Consider the following 14,531-nt stretch of genomic DNA (forward strand, 5'->3'; position numbering starts at 1 on the left):
TTTTAGACCAGCTAGAAAAAAGCGATAATAAATTAGAATCACTCGCAGAATTGAGCGATAGTGATTTGTGGGGAAATCCGTCACCAAACACTAAAAGTAACAAAAGCGACAATTCTGCAACTGAGCAAATTTCAGTGTTTTTGATTTGATTACATTATTATATAATTTTTATTATTATTATATTATTATTTGTTATAATTATTTATAGTTATTTATTATATTATAATTTTTTATTTCGTTTTTCAAACTTTATCATACCGGGGATGTCTACTAGACTCTTGTTTGGACAGATTTAGGTGAACTATTCCCAAGAATTACAGGCCTACAATATAAAACGCCAAATTTCTGTGCAAAATAATTGTACCGCTTTCAGCACCTAAAATCAGAAATAATCATACCGCCAGGGAGGTTAAGACGCTCCCATAGGGAAACATTGATTTTCACACATCATGCATGTTGAGCTCCCAATGTTGGAGCATTTGTCGTACCAGTGTGAACCCGGCCTAACACAGATTTAGACAGATTTTTGAAGAATATTTGAGAGAAATAGTCGTTTTGTGTACATAGGAAAAATCATAGATCTTTGAGTTCAGCTCATGATAAATAGGGGCAAACATAAAAGTGTTGCGTTTATAAATTTGCTCAGTGTAGAACACTTCACAATTTTTGAATAAACGTATTATGAATACAAACATGATCAATGTGTATAAATAACAATCAGATGTTTGGTTACCCGGCTTCCGCATTCAATTAAAAAATTAAATTCGACAGATTCAAAACGTATCGATTCAAATGTTTTGAATCGAGAAAAAGTCGGTAAATTCAAAAATAATTAAAAAAATACATAAAACGAATTCTGAATATGAATTCCGAATATGAATCCCGAATCCCAACTATGACACTTAGCAGAAAGAGGCAAATTGCTTCTTATCAATGAATTGCTTCATGTTTTGTGGTTCTTTTCTTGGTGACAGATCAAATTTAAAGCAAACTTGGTTGGATTGAAATATCCATCCCACCAAAACAGCAGGCTTGCTTTAAAGACAGCACTTCAGGAACATATCCCCAATATTATTCCACTCCACCACTGCTCCATCCAGCTGCTGGGATCTAAAAAGTAAATGAAGGAGCTCATTGTCTAGGCAGTGGGTGCAGGTCGGGTGTCCACAGCCCTGTGTAAGCTCCATCTGGTAAAACATTATAGACTTTTCTTTCTTTGCTTCTGACAGCTGAATGGAGTTGTGTAATGCCCCGTACACACGGTCGGATTTTCCGATGGACAATGTCCGATCGGAGCGTGTTGTCGGAAATTCCGACCGTGTGTGGGCTCCATCGGACATTTTCCATCGGATTTTCTGACACACAAAGTTGGACAGCAGGAGATAAAATTTTCCGACAACAAAATCCGTTGTCGTAAATTCTGATCGTGTGTACACAAATCCGATGGACAAAGTGCCATGCATGCTCAGAATAAATAAAGAGATGAAAGCTATTGGCCACTGCCCCATTTATAGTCCCGACATACGTGTTTTACGTCACCGCATTCAGAATGATCGGATTTTCTGACAACTTTGTGTGACCGTGTGTATGCAAGACAAGTTTGAGCCAACATCCGTCGGAAAAAATCCTAGGATTTTGTTGTCGGAATGTCCGAACAAAGTCCGACCGTGTGTACGGGGCATTAGAGTGAAGGAAGGATGAGTATGCGCTGCTGTTTAAGTGAAGCTTTTTATTTGGCCTGTATGGGCACAAGCCCAGGTAAATCTATTCTTCATATTATATTTTGTATAACAGTGCTGTGTCCTCTAATCAATATTTTTTGTTTTTTGATCAGGCTGCTGAAAAATATAAATCCTGGGTAAGTAAACATCTCCAAGATTATCTATATAACTACCACCTCCCTTATTCTGATTCACCCTTCAATTCTGACTTGTTATATTGTTGTACAGACAAATATATGAAGATATCTATAAGGAATTATATCATGTAGGATTTGCTCCGCCCAATACAAGTTATATTTAATGACTACACCTAATTTCATCATAATAATATAAGACAGGTGAAAATCTCTGTGTGGGACCCAAATACTGTATATTTAATTTCATAATTTCAACTTTAAATGGGTGTCCTCTGTGTGGAAGTATCTGGGTACATATATTCCTTCAAACTTAGCCAACATTTTTGCGCTGAACTTTTTACCTTTGTTTAATTCAGTTCCCTCTTTTTTAGATAAATGGCCCCGAGGCCTGCATTCTTGGTTTGGCCGTTGTAACATTATCAAAATGAGTATCTTACCAAAGTTTCTGTATCTTTTTCAGACATTACCCATTTCTATTTCTGTAGGGTTTTTTTTTTTTGCCAAATGAGTGCCCTTTTTACTAAGTTCATATGGGCTCATAAACAACCCAGGCTCTGCAGACGTCTTTTGTCGCTGCCCAAATGTCATGGCGGAATAGCTGTGCCGGATGCATTTAAATATTATCAAGCTGCTCATCTTGGCAGAGTGGTTGACTGGTGCAGTCACAGAGATCTTAAACTATGGATGGCCATTGAGCAACAGTTTAGCTCTGTTCCTCTACACAGGGCACCGTGGTGTTACGCAGATTTACCAGCTTCTCTTAAGACGCACCCCATTATAGGTCCTACACTTAGAGTAGGATCCATGGCTTGTCGGACTTCTAGACTTTCTTCCATCATCGCTGTTCCCTATACTGGGAAATCCTGGCTTTCCCACAGGTATAGCGCCTGACCCGCTTCGTAATCTATAAGAAAGGGGATGCTTTCAAGTGTCTAATTTTTTGATTACCGACACTGGCTTGTGTAATTCTTTCTTGTATACATTCCTGCAACAGTACAGTATCTTACACTGGAAAGCTTTGATGTGTATATATTATTATTATTACAGGTACTTATAAAGTGCTGTCAATTAACGCAGCGCTTTACATATACATATTATATATTCACATCAGTTACTGACAATAGCACCTGATCCTGATCTACTGATGCTCTCTGTTTATTGATATTGGGTGTATAATGAACAGATATCTCTTCATTATTATACCCTAATTAGAAGGGTTTCAAGAGAATGTCTTATTCTGTGAGATGCAGATTTACATGATTAAACATTGGTTTTGAAATGTTCATGTTATGTTGCATTGTAAAACCACTGACTTATAATCTTCTTGCATATCCATATTATGATATTTACATTTTCAATACGTTGCTTTGCCTGCCCGTGCCATTCTGCCAACGTATAGCAAGCGGTTATTAAATTACTTTAAAAACCTGTGTATTGTGTTTTATTTTTGACACTTTTTTTAGGTGAATGGGTAGGAGCTCAATGTACCACATATTCATTCACATAGGGTGGGGGGCCGAGATATGGGGGCCCCCTTGTTAAAGGGTTCATCCAAATTCCGATAAGCCCCTCACCCGCAGACCCTGACAACAAATGGCCAGGGTTATTGGGAAGAGTCCCTTGTCCTCATCAACATGGGGACAAGGTGCTTTGGGGTGAGGGGCGCAGGGCCCACCTTCCCTAAAGCACCCACCCCCCATGTTGAGGGCATACGACCTGGTAGAGTTCAGGAGGGGGGGGGCACTCTCTCATCCCCACCCCCTTTCCTGACCTGCCGGGCTGCATGCTCAGATAAGTGTTTAGTATTGATTCATGGGGGGACCCCCATGCCCTTTTTTTCAGCGTGGGGGTTCCCCTTAAAATCCATACCAGACTGAAGGGCCTGGTATGCTCTTGGAGGGGGAACCCATGCCGTGTTTTATTTTTTTTTATTTGGCGTGAAATTCCCCTTCAAGATTAGAGCACAAGTCACATGCCAAAGTCGGATCAGTCAAGACGGGGATCCAACTTTGATCCGACTTCAGTGATAATTAAAGGGCTGAAGTAGGATCAAAGACGGACCAAAGTAGTGCAGGGAGCATTTTCAAAGTCGGACCGACTTGTGTTGGACCAGTTAAGACGCTCCCATAGGGAAACATTGATTTTCACACGTCATGTGACATGAGCTCCCAATGTTGGAGCGTTTGTCGTACCAGTGTGAACCCGACCTAACACAGATTTAGACAGATTTGTGAAGAATATTTGATAGAAATCGGCCTTTTGTGTAAATAGAAAAAAATCATAGATCTTTGAGTTCAGCTCATGATAAATAGGGGCAAACATAAAAGTGTTGTGTTTATAATTTTGCTCAGTGTAGAACATGTCACAATTTTTGAATAGACATATTATTAACCACTTGCCGACCGCCTACCGCATATATACTGCGGCAGAATGGCACGGGCAGGCAGAATCACGTACCCGTACGTGATCTGCCTCCCGCGGGCGGGGGGTCCGATCGGACCCCCCCCCCGGTGCCATCGGCGGTCGGCATTTGACTGGGAGCGTCGGGAGGCGAGGGGGAGACCATCCGATCGTGGCCCCCCCCTCGCGATCGCTCCCAGCCAATGGGAATCCTCCTCTGCCTGTGTGTCGTTTCACACAGGCAGAGGATGTGATGTCATCTCTCCTCGGTCTGGCAGTTTCCGTTCCAGCGCCGAGGAGAGAAGACATGTAAGTCCACACAACACAAACACACACACAGTAGAACATGCCAGGCACACATTACACCCCCGATCCCCCCCCCGATCGCCCCCCGATCCCCCCCCAATCACCCCCCCCCCTGTCACAAACTGACATTAGCAGTATTTTTTTTTTTTTTTTTTCTGATTACTGCATGGTGTCAGTTTGTGACAGTTAGTGTTAGGGCAGTGAGTATTACCCCCCTTTAGGTCTAGGATACCCCCCTAACCCCCCTAATAAAGTTTTAACCCCTTGATCACCCCATGTCACCAGTGTCACTAAGCGATCATTTTTCTGATCGCTGTATTAGTGTCGCTGGTGACGCTAGTTAGGAACGTAAATATTTAGGTTCGCCGTCAGTGTTTTATAGCGACAGGGACCCCCATATACTATCTAATAAAGGTTTTAACCCCTTGATTGCCCCCTAGTTAACCCTTTCACCACTGATCACCGTATAACTGTTACGGGTGACGCTGGTTAGTTCGTTTAATTTTTATAGTGTCAGGGCACCCGCCTTTTATTACCGAATAAAGGTTTAGCCCCCTGATCGCCCGGCGGTGATATGCGTCGCCCCAGGCAGCGTCAGATTAGCGCCAGTACCGCGAACACCCACGCATGCAGCATATGCCTCCCTTAGTGGTATAGTATCTGATCGGATCAATATCTGATCCGATCAGATCTATACTGGCGTCCCCAGCAGTTTAGGGTTCCCGAAAACGCAGTGTTAGCGGGATCAGCTCAGATACCTGCTAGCACCTGCGTTTTGCCCCTCCGCCCAGCCCACCCAAGTGCAGTATCGATCGATCACTGTCACTTACAAAACACTAAACACATAACTGCAGCGTTCGCAGAGTCAGGCCTGATCCCTGCGATCGCTAACAGTTTTTTTGGTAGCGTTTTGGTGAACTGGCAAGCACCAGCCCCAGGCAGCGTCAGGTTAGCGCCAGTACCGCTAACACCCACGCACGCACCGTACACCTCCCTTAGTGGTATAGTATCTGATCGGATCAATATCTGATCCGATCAGATCTATACTAGCGTCCCCAGCAGTTTAGGGTTCCCAAAAACGCAGTGTTAGCGGGATCAGCCCAGATACCTGCTAGCACCTGCGTTTTGCCCTCCGCCCGGCCCAGCCCACCCAAGTGCAGTATCGATCGATCACTGTCACTTACAAAACACTAAACGCATAACTGCAGCGTTCGCAGAGTCAGGCCGGATCCCTGCGATCGCTAACAGTTTTTTTTGTAGCGTTTTGGTGAACTGGCAAGCGCCAGCGGCCTAGTACACCCTGGTCGTAGTCAAACCAGCACTGCAGTAACACTTGGTGACGTGGCGAGTCACATAAGTGCAGTTCAAGCTGGTGAGGTGGCAAGCACAAGTAGTGTCCCGCTGCCACCAAAAAGACAAACACAGCCCCGTCGTGCCCATAGTGCCCTTCCTGCTGCATTCGCCAATCCTAATTGGGAACCCACCACTTCTGCAGCGCCCGTACTTCCCCCATTCACATCCCCAACCAAATGCAGTCGGCTGCATGAGAGGCATTTTCTTTATGTCCTCCTGAGTACCCCTACCCAACGAACCCCCCAAAAAAGATGTTGTGTCTGCAGCAAGCGCGGATATAGGCGTGACACCCTCTATTATTGTCCCTCCTGTCCTGACAATCCTGGTCTTTGCATTGGTGAATGTTTTGAACGCTACCATTCACTAGTTGAGTATTAGCGTAGGGTACAGCATTGCACAGACTAGGCACACTTTCACAGGGTCTCCCGAGATGCCATCGCATTTTGAGAGACCTGAACCTGGAACCGGTTACAGTTATAAAAGTTAGTTACAAAAAAAAGTGTAAAAAAAAAAAAAACACAAACAAAAATATAAAATAAAAATAGTTGTCGTTTTATTGTTCTCTCTCTCTCTATTCTCTCTCTATTGTTCTGCTCTTTTTTACTGTATTCTATTCTGCAATGTTTTATTGTTATTATGTTTTATCATGTTTGCTTTTCAGGTATGCAATTTTTTATACCTTACCGTTTACTGTGCTTTATTGTTAACCATTTTTTTGTCTTCAGGTATGCCATTCACGACTTTGAGTGGTTATACCAGAATGATGCCTGCAGGTTTAGGTATCATCTTGGTATCATTCTTTTCAGCCAGCGGTCGGCTTTCATGTAAAAGCAATCCTAGTGGCTAATTAGCCTCTAGACTGCTTTTACAAGCAGTGGGAGGGAATGCCCCCCCCCAACATCTTCCGTGTTTTTCTCTGGCTCTCCTGTCTCAACAGGGAACCTGAAAATGCAGCCGGTGATTCAGCCAGCTGACCATAGAGCTGATCAGAGACCAGAGTGGCTCCAAACATCTCTATGACCTAAGAAACCGGAAGCTACGAGCATTTTATGACGTAGATTTCGCCGGATGTAAACAGCGCCATTGGGAAATTGGGAAAGCATTTTATCACACCGATCTTGGTGTGATCAGATGCTTTGAGGGCAGAGGAGAAATCTAGGGTCTAATAGACCCCAATTTTTGCAAAAAAGAGTACCTGTCACTACCTATTGCTATCATAGGGGATATTTACATTCCCTGAGATAACAATAAAAATGATTTAAAAAAAAAAAAATGAAAGGAACAGTTTAAAAATAAGATAAAAAAATAATAATAATAAAGAAAAAAAAAAAAAAAAAAAAAAAAGCACCCCTGTCCCCCCTGCTCTCGCGCTAAGGTGAACGCAAGCGTTGGTCTGGCGTCAAATGTAAACAGCAATTGCACCATGCATGTGAGGTATCGCCGCGAAGGTCAGATCGAGGGCAGTAAGTTTAGCAGTAGACCTCCTCTGTAAATCTAAAGTGGTAACCTGTAAAGGCTTTTAAAGGCTTTTAAAAATGTATTTAGTTTGTTGCCACTGCACGTTTGTGCGCAATTTTAAAGCATGTCATGTTTGGTATCCATGTACTCGGCCTAAGATCATCTTTTTTATCTCATCAAACATTTGGGCAATATAGTGTGTTTTAGTGCATTAAAATGTAAAAAAGTGTGTTTTTTCCCCAAAAAATGCGTTTGAAAAATCGCTGCGCAAATACTGTGTGAAAAAAAAAAAATGAAACACCCACCATTTTAATCTGTAGGGCATTTGCTTTAAAAAAAAATATATAATGTTTGGGGGTTCAAAGTAATTTTCTTGCAAAAAAAAATTATTTTTTTATGTAAACAATAAGTGTCAGAAAGGGCTTTGTCTTCAAGTGGTTAGAAGAGTGGGTGATGTGTGACATAAGCTTCTAGATGTTGTGCATAAAATGCCAGGACAGTTCAAAACCCCCCCAAATGACCCCATTTTGGAAAGTAGACACCCCAAGCTATTTACTGAGAGTCATGTTGAGTCCATGGAATATTTTATATTGTGACACAAGTTGCGGGAAAGAGACAATTTTTTATTTTTTTTATTTTTTTTTGCGCAAAGTTGTCACTAAATTATATATTGCTCAAACATGCCATGGGAATATGTGAAATTACACCCCAAAATACATTCTGTTGCTTCTTCTGAGTACGGGGATACCACATGTGTGGGACTTTTTGGGAGCCTAGCCGCGTACGGGACCCCGAAAACCAAGCACCGCCTTCAGGCTTTCTAAGGCCGTAAATTTTTGATTTCACTCTTCACTGCCTATCACAGTTTCGGAGGCCATGGAATGCCCAGGTGGCACAAAACCCCCCCAAATGACCCCATTTTGGAAAGTAGACACCCCAAGCTATTTGCTGAGAGGTATAGTGAGTATTTTGCAGACCTCACTTTTTGTCACAAAGTTTTGAAATTTGAAAAGAGAAAAAAAAAATTTTTTTTTCTCGTCTTTCTTTATTTTCAAAAACAAATGAGAGCTGCAAAATACTCACCATGCCTCTCAGCAAATAGCTTGGGGTGTCTACTTTCCAAAATGGGGTCATTTGGGGGGGGTTTGTGCCATTTGGGCATTCCATGGCCTCCGAAACTGTGATAGGCAGTGAGGAGTAAAATCAAAAATGTACGCCCTTAGAAATCCTGAAGGCAGTGATTGGTTTTCGGGGCCCCGTACGCGGCTAGGCTCCTAAAAAGTCCCACACATGTGGTATCCCCATACTCAGGAGAAGCAGCTAAATGTATTTTGGGGTGCAATTCCACATATGCCCATGGCCTGTGTGAGCAATATATCATTTAGTGACAACTTTTTGTAATTTTTTTTTTTGTCATTATTCAATCACTTGGGACAAAAAAAATGAATATTCAATGGGCTCAACATGCCTCTCAGCAAATTCCTTGGGGTGTCTACTTTCCAAAATGGGGTCATTTGTGGGGGTTTTGTACTGCCCTGCCATTTTAGCACCTCAAGAAACGACATAAGCAGTCATAAATTAAAGGCTGTGTAAATTCCAGAAAATGTACCCTAGTTTGTAGACGCTATAACTTTTGCGCAAACCAATAAATATACACTTATTGACATTTTTTTTACCAAAGACATGTGGCCGAATACATTTTGGCCTAAATGTATGACTAAAATTGAGTTTATTGGATTTTTTTTAGAACAAAAAGTAGAAAATATCATTTTTTTTCAAAATTTTCGGTCTTTTTCCGTGTATAGCGCAAAAAATAAAAACGGCAGAGGTAATCAAATACCATCAAAAGAAAGCTCTATTTGTGGGAAGAAAAGGACGCAAATTTCGTTTGGGTACAGCATTGCATGACCGCGCAATTAGCAGTTAAAGCGACGCAGTGCCGAATTGTAAAAAGTGCTCTGGTCAGGAAGGGGGTAAAACCTTCCGGGGCTGAAGTGGTTAATACAAACATGATCAATGTGTATAAATAACAATTAGATGTTTGGTTACCCGGCTGCCGCATTCAAATGATAAATTGAATTTGACAGATTCAAAATTTATTGATTCAAATGTTTTGAATCGAGAAAAAGTCGGTAAATTCAAAGGAAATTCGAAAAATACATAGAACGAATTCCGAATACGAATTCCGAATATGAATCAAAATGCGAATCCCGAATAGGAATTGAACGAATCAACCAATTTGAACGAAATTGAATAACTAGATTAATGAATCTAAACAAAACAAAATAATTTTTTTCTCATGCATATGTCTATCCAGTATGATGAACTCTGATCCTCTCACACAATTTTTTGAGTTTTCGGAGCCTCAGCAACATCAGGAGCTTCTCCTCAATCATGATGGGATCCATAGTGAAAACACAAAAAATAAGAGCGATATCTACAAGCACAACACTGCTCTCTCTCCTGCTCTCTCTTCTCTCACAGAATGGCTGAAATAGTTATTCATTTACTTGTTCTTCATACATTGTGGGAATTTGGGAGGGTCTCCTGAGGTTATCTGTAAAAAACACTTCTGACCTCAAATACTGATAACTGCTGCTAAACTTACATAAACTCCATATGTAAAAGCTGTAAAAACTGACGTTTTTCACTGTTGGTTTCCAGCTGTCAAGTTTCCAGCGTTCAGAAAAGGTTTTCCCTGCCCTGTGTACATGAGACATTAAAAAAAATGTGGCCTTAACTTTTACAAAAAGTGTCACTTGGGGATGGTCTTTTTTTTGCATATGTCTCTTACTTAAAGCGGAGGTCCGGACATTTTTTTTTTTTAAAGTCAGCAAATACAAACACTGTAGCTTCTGACTTTTAATAAGGACACTTACCTGTCCAGCGAGCCCGCAATGTCGGCCCCCCCGAGGCCAATCCGTCCATCGAATCGAGTGCCAGCACCGCCATCCTAACTAAGGGAAACAGGAAGTGGAGCCTCGTGGCTTCACTGCCCGTTTCCTACTGCGCATGCGCGAGTCACGCAGTACTTTGTGAATGGCCCTGTTGTTTTCTGGGACACACACATGTCCCAGAAGACAACGGGGCGGCTCGCCGAAGAGGAGGAAGTGAAGAAACAGCACCGTGGAATAGGAAAAGGCAGATTAGGAAGACTGCCTAGCAACAGGGGTTTCTGGTAAGTAAAAAGTTTTTTTTTTTCAAATTTCTTTTTATATTTTTTTGAGAATGTTAATGTAATTTTTTGTTTTAGGGTAGAACTCCACTTTAAAATGTATTTAACACTACAGGGGTTGATTTACTAAAAGCAAATTTACTGTGCACTTTGCTCCAGAGCTTAGTAAATGAAGTAAAACTTCACTTTGCAAAGAAAATCCAATCACATGCAAGGAACATTTTTTTTTTTAAACTGTATTTTTGCTTGTATAGATGATAGCAATCAGCAGAGCTTCCCCTCAGATCTGGAGCAACTGCAGTGCACAGTATATTTGCCTTTGGTAAATCAACCTCCCTATGTCTATCTTAAGGCCCATACACACGATCGGACTTTTCGACAACAACAGTCCGACGGGCCTGTTTTATCGGACAATCCGACCGTCTGTATGCTCCATCGGACAATTGTTTTCGGTTTTTCGATGGACAAATGTTCGCTGTGCATGCTCTCAAACTTTTCAACAACAAATGTCTGATGGAGGATCATCCGATCGTGTGTACACAAGTCCATCGGACTAAAGTACAAACACGCATGCTCAGAACCAATGCTAAACATCAGCCAACAATAGCAGAAGTTGCCCAAAGAGTGGCGGTAAAGAGCTGAAAAACCACGTGATTTGGTGAAAGTTGGCTGAAAATGTTCTGCCGTGTGTATGCAGAACAAGTTCACAGCCAACGCCCATTCGGACAAAAATCCACGGAAAAGTCCGATGGAAGTCCGATCGTGTGTACGAGACTTAAGACTTTTCTGTCCACAAGGTGACAACACTAGTCTGATTTCACTGCTGAATGACCAGTGTTGTCACCCAGGTTACAAGAAGTGTAAAAATAACAAATCTACTTGTAGAATCAATAATACAACTATGTTATGGGGACTCAGAAAAAATAAAAACTGATGTGTTCAATTAATGTTACTGACAGACTGCATCCCATATGACATTTTTATGTTGCCTATAGTTACACTTGAAGGAAACTTATATTAGTACACATTGCACATTACTAATAGTTCCTCTTTTATATCAGTCCTGTGACTTCTCACCAATTCTCTTTTGTTTTTCTATCAGTTTGTTGGAAACTGGCTATTCCAGGTAAGTAAGACTCTTTGTTCTTATTATCTATAACACTACCACCTCTCTGCCTCATCCACTCTGATAATAATATAAATACATTGATATGAGGATGTATAGACATTTATAGAGATCAGTCTGTGGATGGAACAAGATTAGTCCCAGTAATAGTTCTACACCAGACTGACACCAAACCAATAAGTCCTGGTGATAGGACAGTGTCCATTCTAGGTGGATAGAGGACTTCACCCCAATGGAATCAGAGGATTTATGAGGGAATATTTGATGTTGGATCTGGCCTGGTTGTTCTTGTGAGTTCAGAAAGGATTTTGTTATCTTATGTGGTAAAATTGTCCACCCTTGTCCTGGAAGATCTGCTTTCCTTCCTCGGAATCCAATCTGGTGGAGTTGGTGAGATACGTGATTAGAGGGTTTTATCAACTCCAAGCTTCATCAAGCAGTGGCGTAGCGTGGGGGGTGCAGGGGGTGCCGTGGCCCCGGGCGCGACATTTAGGGGGGCGCCAGTATGTGTCACTGGCTGCCTCCTCCTAATTTCAAGTTCCTGTGTCCCCGCGATCCGACGGCCATGTTAAGTGTCCGGCGCCCTGTGGTTGGGTGTATGGGGGTCATGTGAGGCGTAGGGCTGGCCTGTCCTCGATCGCTGCTGAAGTCCCGCCTCCACACATGACCCCCCATACGCCCAATCACAGTGCGCTGGACACTGAACATGGCAGCAGGCAGAGCGCAGGGGAGAGAAGCAACAATGTGAGCCGCCGCTGTCCTCTCCTCCTCATCCGGACTGATGCAGCCAGGACAAGAAGGTGAGTGAGACTTCCTTGTGAGAGTCATGTTACTGGCCCCGGGAGGGGGCGAGAGAGAGACTGACTGTAGGCAGGACAGTATAGTGTAGGCTGTGTAGTATAGTGGTCAGTATAGTGTAGTATAGTGGTTAGTATAGTGTAGTTTAGTATGGAGGTCAGTGTAGTGTCAGTGTTGAGTTCAGCTCATGATAAATAAGGGCAAAGATAAAAGTGTTGTGTTTATAATTTTGCTCAGTGTAGAACACTTCACAATTTTTGAATGAACATATTATTAATACAAACATGATCAATGTGTATAAACAACAATCAGATGTTTGGTTACCCGGCTGCCACATTCAAATAAAAAATTCAATTTGACAGATTCAAAATGTATCGATTCAAATGTTTTGAATCGAGAAAAAGTCGGTAAATTCAAAGGAAATTCGAAAAATACATAGAACGAATTCCGAATACGAATTCCGAATATGAATCAAAATGCGAATCCCGAATATAAATTGAACGAATCAACCGATTTGAACGAAATTGAATAACTAGATTAATGAATCTAAACAAAACAAAACAATTTTCCTTGTCATATATATGTCTATCCAGTATGATGAACTCTGGTTCTCTCACACAATTCTTTGAGTCTTCGGAGCCTCAGCAACATCAGGAGCTTCTCCTCAATCATGATGGGATCCATAGTGAAAACACAAAAAATAAGAGCGCTATCTACAAGCACAGCACTGCTCTCTCTCCTGCTCTCTCTTCTCTCACAGAATGGCTGAAATAGTTATTCATTTACTTGTTCTTCATACATTGTGGGAATTTGGGAGGGTCTCCTGAGGTTATCTGTAAAAAACGCTTCTGACCTCAAATACTGATAACTGCTGCTAAACTTACATAAACTCCATATGTAAAAGCTGTAAAAACTGACGTTTTTCACTGTCGGTTTCCAGCTGTCAAGTTTCCAGCGTTCAGAAAAGGTTTTCCCTGCCCTGTGTACATGAGACATTAAAATAAATGTGGTCTTAACTTTTACAAAAAGTGTCACTTGGGGATGGCCTTTTTTTTGCATATGTCTCTTACTTAAAGCGGAGGTCCGGACGTTTTTTTTTTTTTAAAGTCAGCAAATACAAACACTGTAGCTTCTGACTTTTAATAAGGACACTTACCTGTCCAGCGAGCCCGCAATGTCGGCCCCCCGAGGCCAATCCGTCCATCGAATCGAGTGCCAGCACCGCCATCCTAACTAAGGGAAACAGGAAGTGGAGCCTCGTGGCTTCACTGCCCGTTTCCTACTGCGCATGCGCGAGTCACGCAGTACTTTGGGAATGGCCCTGTTGTTTTCTGGGACACACACATGTCCCAGAAGACAACGGGGCTGCTCGCCGAAGAGGAGGAAGTGAAGAAACAGCACCGTGGAATAGGAAAAGGCAGATTAGGAAGACTGCCTAGCAACAGGGGTTTCTGGTAAGTAAAAAGTTTTTTTTTTCAAATTTTTTTTTATATTTTTTTGAGAATGTTAATGTAATTTTTTGTTTTAGGGTAGAACTCCACTTTAAAATGTATTTAACACTACAGGGGTTGATTTACTAAAAGCAAATGTACTGTGCACTTTGCTCCAGAGCTTAGTAAATGAAGTAAAGCTTCACTTTGCAAAGAAAATCCAATCACATGCAAGGAACATTTTTTTTTTAAAACTGTATTTTTGCTTGTATAGATGATAGCAATCAGCAGAGCTTCCCCTCAGATCTGGAGCAACTGCAGTGCACAGTATATTTGCCTTTGGTAAATCAACCTCCCTATGTCTATCTTAAGGCCCATACACACGATCGGACTTTTCAACAACAACGGTCCGACGGGCCTGTTTTATCGGACAATCCGACCGTCTGTATGCTCCATCAGACAATTGTTTTCGGTTTTTCGATGGACAAATGTTCGCTGTGCATGCTCTCAAACTTTTCAACAACAAATGTCCGATGGAGGATCATCCGATCGTGTGTACACAAGTCCATCGGACTAAAGTCCAAAGTACAAACACGCATGCTCAGAACAAATGCTAAACATCAGCCA

At 41.9% G+C, this 14,531-nt stretch overlaps 1 protein-coding gene across 1 annotated transcript in view; it reads left to right on the top strand.

Annotated features, from left to right (window-relative positions):
* LOC141148215 (uncharacterized) overlaps positions 1 to 14,531 on the top strand; it is a 268,920-nt gene that overhangs the window by 175,862 nt on the left and 78,527 nt on the right. Inside the window, exons 13-14 of the mRNA XM_073635453.1 lie at positions 1,835 to 1,858; positions 11,653 to 11,676. Of these exons, the coding sequence (XP_073491554.1) occupies positions 1,835 to 1,858; positions 11,653 to 11,676 (48 nt within the window). The remainder of the gene's footprint in view (positions 1 to 1,834; positions 1,859 to 11,652; positions 11,677 to 14,531) is intronic.

This window comes from Aquarana catesbeiana, linkage group LG06, assembly GCF_042186555.1.
Source record: "Aquarana catesbeiana isolate 2022-GZ linkage group LG06, ASM4218655v1, whole genome shotgun sequence".
NCBI lineage: Eukaryota > Metazoa > Chordata > Amphibia > Anura > Ranidae > Aquarana > Aquarana catesbeiana.